The sequence below is a fragment of the Austrofundulus limnaeus genome, unplaced genomic scaffold, assembly GCF_001266775.1.
Source record: "Austrofundulus limnaeus strain Quisiro unplaced genomic scaffold, Austrofundulus_limnaeus-1.0 Scaffold350, whole genome shotgun sequence".
Taxonomy (NCBI): domain Eukaryota; kingdom Metazoa; phylum Chordata; class Actinopteri; order Cyprinodontiformes; family Rivulidae; genus Austrofundulus; species Austrofundulus limnaeus.
Window position 1 is genome coordinate 73,271 of NW_013952752.1, and position 9,624 is coordinate 82,894.

A 9,624-nucleotide genomic window follows, 5' to 3' on the forward strand; every position below is an offset into this window, starting at 1 on the left:
AGACCATGTAGAAAAGTGGCTGTGAATTTGGACGGTCTAGCCGTCTGCTTTATTCCTGCCCTTACCCTGACGTATGTCCTGTTGGTTAGCTACTGTGACGCAAAACAGAAGCCAAAATCTAAATTTGCAAAACATCAATATATCACAAAACAACAAAATTAGCTTAAAGGCAATATTTGAAGAACTAATGGACCCGTGCACGCTTGATTTCTGACAAGAATAACATTAAAATCATGTCTATATAACTGAAAAAATAAACATTTACAACACAAACGCTTGAAACTTTTAATTTTTATACCACCAGATTTTTGTTAAACTGTACTACTTTCTCTTGCTCCACCCACCATTACGAGCAGAAAAAAGGTCTCTGGTCTGCCCACAATGCATCATGGGACATGATGGACCGAGGAGTCTCCATCGGACTCATCCCTGAAATCAGGGGAGAAGGAGTACGTGTTTGTCGGCCGCATTGGAGGAGTCTTCAGATTTGGACAGCCTCCGGCACAACACTGTGACAAATTCAGCCTTCGGAGGACGCAGCCTCTGAATTTGGACACACATACTCATCCCACAAATGTATGTTCCTTACAAATGTGGCACCATTTAAAAGGGAAAATAACAGGCTTTCCAGTGATATAAGATTTATTGACAAAAAGCATTGAAAATAAAGAAATAATCTTCCAAACATTAATTTCCTCACTTTTTGTTATTTTACTTTTTTCTTTATCTTTTATCTTTTTCTTTGAATTCAACTCCTCATTGGTTCAGTCATTTCAGTGCTTCAAAACATCAAACCTGAGCCTGAGTTTGACATTTTCAAAGTTTCTACAAAACAAAAATATATTTCAAGCGGTTTCTCTTAATAGTGTTTTTATCACTGCACAGGACAAAACTTATCTTTAAAATTTCACTTTAAAAGTGCCACTATTTCCTTCTAGTTTTACACTGTAATGAAAATGAAAGAATAGTAAAATATAAATGAACAGTGAGGTTTTCACATCCTTTGACTTCTTCAATAAAGTCTGTATCAACATTAAATCCATTTAAAAGTCATAATTAAAACAATACAGATCAGTAAACATGACAGACTGCAGAGCTGCTGTGTCTTTTTTGTTTAATTCACTTGTTTCATCTGATGAAATTCAGAGCAACTTTATCAGGTAAAATCAGTTTGAACTTGTTTTCACAGGAATCTCCTTGCAGTTTCTGTTTTTACAAGCCTCCAACTTTAGTTTCACTACTGTGTGACAAATTTTCCATTGTAGGCTTCCTTAAATAGATAAACTGCACATGTTTGAAACATTCATGTATCCATTCATTATCTTTATGTTTTTTTCTTTTTTTAAGGGTCACGTGGCCATATCCAGCAGCCACTGATGGGCGTGGTACACTCTGGACAGGTCCATCACAGGGACACATACAGTCATGTTTTTGGTCTGTGGGAGAAAACCTGAGCAAAAGTAGGGATAGCATGCATTTTCCAGGCACATAGTTCAGTTCTATACCACAATCAAGTAACTATGTTACATTCAGTTGTTGTTTGCATCATAGTTTATCTAAATGGCCTCTGTCTCTTTAAGAACCTCCTATTGGTCCGTTTCCAACACACCCACTTCAGCACGTCTTCAAAATAATGCTTTGGGGGAGGGGTGCTCTGTGGGGCGGGACCTCAGCTGCAGACTGAGCTCAAGGGAGGAGTTCTGTACATATAGGCGGAGCTTTGTACCAACAAGCGTTTAGTCAGCTCCCCATGTCTACCACAGGAGATTCAAGGCTTTCTCAAACATGCATTTGAGTCAAAGCAACACCCTGAGTGTGTCTTTGATGAGGGAATAACATTATATAAAGCTTGAAAAAGTCTAATTTGCATAATCCGCCCCCTTTAAAATATTAAATACCTTAAAATATTTTTAAGATACTTGTACTAATGACAGAATGTTCCATATATCTTTAGGGATGTGCTTAGTTTCAGCAGATTTGATTAGGACGGCTGAAGCTGAATGGTTTGCAGATTTCCCCTTAATCTGTTTATAGTTTTTGTAGCACCAAAGGCTGCGTGTGCCATTCAAATAGTTTGTTTGTTCGTCACGATTTTGCTCTCCTATTTACAACTTTTCATATATTTTAAAGTGTTCTGCCACATGTCCTTTTGGAGAATACTACAACAACGTAAGCACCAAGTATAAACACCTCCACCGCTGGCGAGGGTGTGCGGGAGTACCCAARGTGTGACCATAACCGAGCCTTTAAAGTCCAGCATGATGGACGGTGGAATGTCTCCACTTAGATTTCAAAATCCAACAAATTGAACTCCCCCAAAAAGTTGCTGYTGTAACACATCTCGAAATTTATTTTCATATGAAACGATTGTTCTGAACAAAATCAGCACRTTTACACAATCCAACTCTGAAGAAAGCTGTTATGAATAATTCATGTTGGGTTTCAGTGAAAAGTAAAAAGACAAGCCTGAACCTGAAGGCTGTTGTGGGAAATAAAAAGTCATCGTGTTTGAACCATCACAACAACTGATCCAACAGCTGCTGTGGGAATGGTGGAGGACGGACTGCAGGAAAAGACCAAATCTGGTGCCAAAATATGATAAATAWTGTTGATTACTAAAAAAAAGTATGTAATTAAAATAAAGTACATCAACCACCAGAGTTTTAGTCTGAGATCATATTGAGGAATAAGTTGTGTCGCTGTCTAATAATATGTTCAGTCACGCTCAGACTATGACTGTCAGCTACAACCCCATMCAGTTTTAGCTCAGTGTCTGCGTCTGGGTTAGCAACCGCTGATTTGCTGCRGCAGACATTTTGCATTGAATTGACTCCAAAGGTTTTTCAGACACAGACGTACATTTAGTTTTGTCTTTCTACAACCTCACCAAATCTGAAGTCAATGCCTGTAAAATAAACTGAGTTTTTATTGTTTAATTGTCTTTTTAGCTTGCATTAGCTAACTGTGGCCATCTTGAATCGGGTCGACTCCAAAAGACAGTCAGTTGTTGAAGTTCCTCCAAAGTTTTCTTAAAATTTATCCTTCACGAGCTATTTTGCTAACAGGCACATACAGACGTAGGAGAAAATAATTAACCCTTAGCTTCCCCCTTCAGCTGTGGACAATAAAGTCTGAAGAGTTTAGCCTTTAAGTAGCTGATTTGTTCTGCAAATGTTTCTCCTGCTTCAGAAACGTCAACAGGAGCCGATTAATGCTTAATGATCTCTGCGGGAAGACGTGATTCACGCGTTTACCGACAGAGCCGGTGAGTGTGTCGTGAAGGTGTGTGGTTTTGTGTCTGAGAATGTGTGCGTGTGTGTGTGTGTGTGTGTGTGTGTGTGTGTGTGCTAATTGTTTGTAACCCTGAGGTTTTTGGTCTGTGGGTGGAATCTGCCTGTGCGGCGTTACTGGAATAACCCTCAGTCTATCCTACCTTCATGGATGGAAATGAAGCATCATCGCTACAGTCTGTGGTAGAAATAACTGAAAACTCATCTTTTGTGTGTACTCCAACAGGTTTGTTGGTTCTTTGTTGGACCTGTCACACATCCTTCACTCTAAGTGGGGCTGTCGCTGGCCAAGTGCCAGAGGTTGAAATAAACAGAGAGTAGAGATCAGATCCTTCAGTTAGATAAACCATTTGTTCTAATTTGTTATTTTAGGTGCAGGGCTTGTTGTTTTGACKTGTGTTTTTTGATGTGAACGAGAAAACAGACGTAAAAACAACAAAGGAAGTGAAACAATGACTGATGGACCATCTACGAACTGCAACAATCAGCTAGAGTTGTCAATACCGTCAATCAACACGTTCTCACTCCCAATTTGTCACCATATCGACGCTTGGTCAGGTACCATCTGCGTCCAGTTTTGATGCATCAGGTATCCCTCTCGTGTCAGTTATTCACGCCTGCGGCTTTTCTGGGTTGCGCCACATAGGGGTCTTTGGGTTGGGGGTCTGTGGTTAATATGAGGGATCAGGATTTATGGTTAATTTTAGGTAGTGAGGTCAGGGATAGGRTGTATATGACTAATAGAAGTTAAATTAAATTTAGGGTCTGGGATGGTTAGTTGTCGTGCATTTCCTACTCTTTTCAAAAATATGACAACACACTCCTCCTCCGTCTCATCTCGTTAAGAACTGATGCGAGGGYGGTACTGACACATCCAAAACTGGACGCAGATGGTAACAGACCAAGCGTCAATATGTTGACAAGATGGGAGTGAGAATGGGTTGCATCAATGATGCCTCCTAATTAAAGTTCAACATTTGGTTTACAAGTATGCACATTTGAATCTTTTTAATCTTTATGTTACTTTATTCACAGTTTCTAAGCTTCAGTTTTCACTGGTTCTGCTAGGCTCTCCCACAACCAACACAATCTATTGGAACATGATGGGTCATGGCAAATGTTCAGATCTCTTTCAGGGTGAAGACAATTAGGTCCAAATTCAGGGGCTGGGTCCTTCAAACCCGGTCTAGGTGGGCCAGGTCCTTGGTAGACCATGTAGAAAAGTGGCTGTGAATTTGGACGGTCTAGCCGTCTRCTTTATTCCTGCCCTTACCCTGACGTATGTCCTGTTGGTTAGCTACTGWGACGCAAAACAGAAGCCAAAATCTAAATTTGCAAAACATCAATATATCACAAAACAACAAAATTAGCTTAAAGGCAATATTTGAAAAACTAATGGACTTGCGTATGTGCACATTTATTTCTCTGTACCAGCTCATTTTATTTCTGACAAGAATAATTTTAAAAACACGTCAAAATGACAAAAGCATTAACAACAAAACCACTTGAAACTTTTCATTTTTTTTACTCCCAGATTTTTATTTCAAACTGTACTCCTTTCTCTCGCTTCATCCGCCATTAAGAGCAGGAAAATAATCTGTGGTCGACCCGGAATGCATTATGAGATATGGTGGACCAAGAAGAATCCATTGGACCCGTCCCTCAAATCAGGGAAAAAGGGGTATTTGTGGGCCACATCGGAGGAGTCTTCGAGTTTGCACAGCCTCTGGCACGACCCTGTGACRTAAACGGCCAACAGATTTGGCCTTCAGAGGACCCAGCCAATAATGGCACTGCTACAGTCTTAAAACAGTATCTCACTAGGCTGCAACATTTGGGGACAGGTTTGCAAACATCCTTTGAGAGAAAGTTTCCAAAATGTCTAAAAAAATAAAATGAAATTAAAATTACCAGAGCGTCTCGATTTTGGYACACAAGTCACGCAGACTTGCAGTCTTGTGGCTTGAACTTTGAATGTTCCAAAAACGTTCCAAAACATTTGTGCGAACAGAATCATCGCTAAAGTCTTRAACCCAGATAAAGTGGTTTTGTTGCAGTTATGTGGAACTATTCTCTGTTGAGGTTTTGTCAGTTCAAGAGTGATAAAGCTCCATGACAAAATGGATCCTAGGCTTCTGGCCTTAATGCTCAGGTCTAACCATGACAATAATCAATAAATGTTTTATTTTATTGTATTGATACTGGTACTCAGTGAGCTTCATCAATYCAAGACTAGACAGACAACAACTCAAAATTGCAAGAAAATTGACAAATATTCAGTTTTAGTCTCACTAAATTCTCAGTGGGTCAAATCAGTTGTGTGTCCACATTTTGCAGGACAATTCWTTTTTGTTGTGCGCACGGCTTGCAAAACTTTATTCTCAGCTGTGCACATTGCTTGAGCATTGTTTTTACACAACCAGACAGTTTTCAAAAAATGGCCATTCAAAACCCAGCCACACAGCTCACTGGTTTCTTGCTTGTCAAACACTGAGAAGTTAGTGAGACTGCAACAAAACATGTCTTTAGATTTTGTCGTCACCAACTTGTCTCCACCGGTCAAAGCTTTTGGGGGATTCCACCAATAAGCAGAGGCGCAAGCATTGAAACACAGCTCTAGAATAACAGAAACAAAACTCAAGGACGGTTCAAGATACTATCAAGGGTTTTGTGATAAATGTATTTTTTATTTAAAGAAAATTTATTGCTAAAACAGTTTGAATGTGTTTAAAATTCAAGCTACAAGAATGTCTCTGGGACTCAAACCCTTTCTTAGGGGAAGCCTGGGCCTAAAAGGCAGCCTACAACTGTGGGAGGAAACCAGATTACCTGAAGAAAACTCACACAAACACGAGGCCCAACCCATAGCGTAAACCCAAAGCTTGCTGTGAGGCAACAGTACTAACCATTAATCCTTGAGCAGGCAGGGTAATTAAGAATCATCTTGATACTATGTCTCATGAATGCTGCTCACTAACAGAAGCAGCTCAGATAGAAACTGGCTTTACCCATAATGCCTYGGTGCACTGGCAAACTTTATTATACCACCTGACATGATGCATGGTTACAAATAGAACCGTCTACAAAGACTTCTTGGTAGGATTCAAACACACACAGAGAGTTTATGCAGTTCCTGTACAGCAGAGGTAGGATTGGTCAACAGCAACCTGTTTTTCCTGAAATATCAGATGGCTCTTTCTAACGTTTTRCATCCATTTTGTGCATTAGAGCTGATAAATATGCATCAAACACACTTTAGATGTTCGTATAAACATATAAAGATGGTTCAGTCTGTTGGTTTTTGTGCTCAAAGTTATGGAAACATGATGTCACATCGACCATGTCCCTTCCATCGACACACTGATCAGGGGTTCTCTTACCGTGGATCAGGAGAGCACACAGACACAGTGAAAGGCTGTTCAGCAGAGATGTCATCCTCCTCAGCAGGTGCTGCTAACTCTGCACACGTTGAGCCGATTTCAGCACTGCGGTCAAGCTCATCAGTCCAAGTAATCTGATCCTAAACCTCAGGGAAAYACGGGAGCACGAGGCGCTCTCATGCCTTCAGCTGTCAGATCATCTTCAGGGATGTTGGAGTCGTCTGAGTCCCTTTCCCAAAAAAAATGTCCAGATGGCAACGATTGATAAAAACCTCTTGTTTTTTTGTTGCTCAGTTATGAGAACTTAAACCATCGAGCTGGCAGATTGGGAAAAAGGAGCAGCTTTACCTGTGAGAGATACACCTGTTTGCGCTACACCTTACACTCCCTCTCCCTGTCACACACACACACACACACACACACACACACACATATTCAAACCTAAACTGACTATTCCGGTTTGGCAGTAGCAACATGACAGTTATTTTCTTGTCTCTACATGCTCAGAGGAGAGGCAGGTAAATGAACATGCCCCAAAAAAAACCTGTTTGAACTTTGTCATCAGAACAGCAAGACACCAGAACCAAATGAGCCTTCTCTCACTGAACCAAGCTAACAACCACTTTTACATTTTCCAAATAACCCCAAACTTACAGTCTGCGAAGAAGACTCTGACTTAAAAGACAGGAAGAAACATTTATTCATGTAAAAATGTTTCATTTCTGAGAAACTGTTCTCTTCTTTACCACCTCAGGATACAACAAGACTATGCTGGGCTTGTTTACTTCATTAGTTTTAACCTTTTCCTGAGCCAAATGGAAGCACATTAGTAACACCAAATATTGTTTAGGCTAAAAAATAATTTTAGGATTTCAAATGTATGTTTTGGTGTGAAACCTTTAATATCATATTTATGTGTTAGCAGCTAAAATTAAAGTGTAGTGTAGCTGGAACCCACAGTTTGTTTAATTTAAAAGTCAAGTTCAAAAACACAAAGTTGAGTCTGTTTCTCACTGATTTAAAGTACCTGTGATGAGTATATCCTTCAGATACAAAAAGTCAAAGAAAGCATTTTTATATTTAGTAAACTTGGCTTGTTACACTTGATTTTACCCATTTTGTCACATAACTGGCCTGTTTTCTTTTGGATTTGGCCCAGCCAAAGTAAAACAGGAAGTGACATCAAAGGGGAACTTGTTAATAAATTAAACTCTCTGGTCTTTGTTTATTAAAACAGTATCATTTAAACTTTAATTCTTCATCGTCTGTGTTTGATAGTGTCTCAAAACAATCTAAAGAAACATCAGATTCTTCTCTACAGTCTGTGATGTTARCTGTTGTAACAACGCTCTGTTTACATGCAGACATTCCCCTTTGACATCACTTCCTGTTTCTTCGTGTGCAAATATCTCAACTGTTCGTCTCAGCAACGTGAAATTTGTCTTGCAACATGTTATCAATGTTATCTTTCCAAAAATACATTCAGATTTATTACCAAAATTTATTGTCACAGGCCCTTTAAAAACATTAGAACCAAAATAATAGATACAGTATATCTCTGAAGGCAAACTTTGTAGATAAAAGAATGTTAAACATCCTGTCCTTCTCCCACGAGTAAAAAGTGTTTGTAGATTTGATCAAAACTTACTTTAAATCTGATTTATGATTTAAAACACAAACAGTAAGTCGGTAGGTCAAATTTTTCACTTGGGTTTTCAAACCTACGACTTGGTACATCAGAAAACTTAAACGTACTCAAGTTTCCACACACTTGTATTTTTTCTCTCTGTAGTTTTTATCAGTCTGATCTAAGTTAAAGTGACAACATATTAAGTATTAATAAACTGTGTCAGAAATGCTAAACCACSAACAGGAAATGTTTTTTATAAACTGTGCGCTCAGGCTGGAGGAGCTTTACTTGAGAAAAAGAAATGATAACACTCAGGGCTGTACTTTAAGACAGATATGYTTTGAGTATAACTGAAAGCTTTTATTAATGGTGACATGTGACAGCTTCATGACTTCTCTTGTGTTTAATGAACACAAACACAAAAATAAAAAAACATGCATTATCACTGCCATCCTGTGGGGAAACATCTAATCTAAAATTTACAGAATGAGCTTTTGGATTTTTTTTCCCTCTAACCCTGCCATCTAATCCCTGCACACATTCAAACTSTGTTTATRGGTAGCAAAACAAACGTCTGGAAGAAATAAAGTCTTAGCATTCTTTGAAATAATGCATATCGACCACGTTTCAGACTAAGACCATCTCGTTATGGGGAAAGGCAGAATTTTACCTGTTTTAGTCTAATCTTCAAAATGTATTCAGAGTGCATGTTATGGATGACTGTCAGCTACTACCACACTACAGTTTACATAAATGCCAGTCAAACTGACTGAATTATAGACATTTCGGTTTTTTTTTTATTTATTTATTTGTGTTTTCTGTAACACCTACAGTTAAACGTAGACTTAGGTAACATGTTAAGTTGGGTTGGCTACAGAAGCTAACCAGTTGTAGTTGTATGTTCATTTAATATTCTCTGAAAGCTTGGTTACAATTTGTCCAGTGGTTCTGCTCTTTTGCTAACAGTATGACAGAGTATTAGGGCCGCAAAACAAGATTTTTTTTAATTTCAAGAATAAAGTCATATTATTACTAAAATAAAGTCATAATATTATGAGAATAAAACCATAACATTATGAGAAAGAACTCAGACTATCATGAGAATAAAGTCAATATTATGAGAACAAAGTCATAATATTATGATTTTATTCTCATCATATCAATCTCATAATAGTACAACTTTAACCTTCTAATATTGTGACTTTATTCTAATCTGACCTTTTTTCTCGTAATATTATGACTTTAATGTCATAATATTATGGTTTTATTCTGTATTATTACATCTTTATTGTCATAATTATATATAGTGGCCCTAATACTCTGT

The 9,624-nt window shown here is 38.4% G+C and overlaps 1 protein-coding gene across 3 annotated transcripts in view; it reads right to left on the reverse strand.

The window, feature by feature from the left end:
* nectin4a (nectin cell adhesion molecule 4a) overlaps positions 1-7,087 on the reverse strand; it is a 35,301-nt gene extending 28,214 nt beyond the window's left edge. For 2 of the 3 annotated variants that reach the window (XM_014022957.1, XM_014022956.1), the window contains exon 1: positions 6,671-7,086. In XM_014022957.1, coding sequence (XP_013878411.1) covers positions 6,671-6,725 — 55 coding nt within the window. In that variant the 5' untranslated portion in view covers positions 6,726-7,086. Of the gene's footprint in view, positions 1-6,670 lie in introns of all 3 variants that reach the window. The other variant, XM_014022958.1, reaches the window with a different exon arrangement.
* Positions 7,088-9,624: the final 2,537 nt, after the last annotated feature.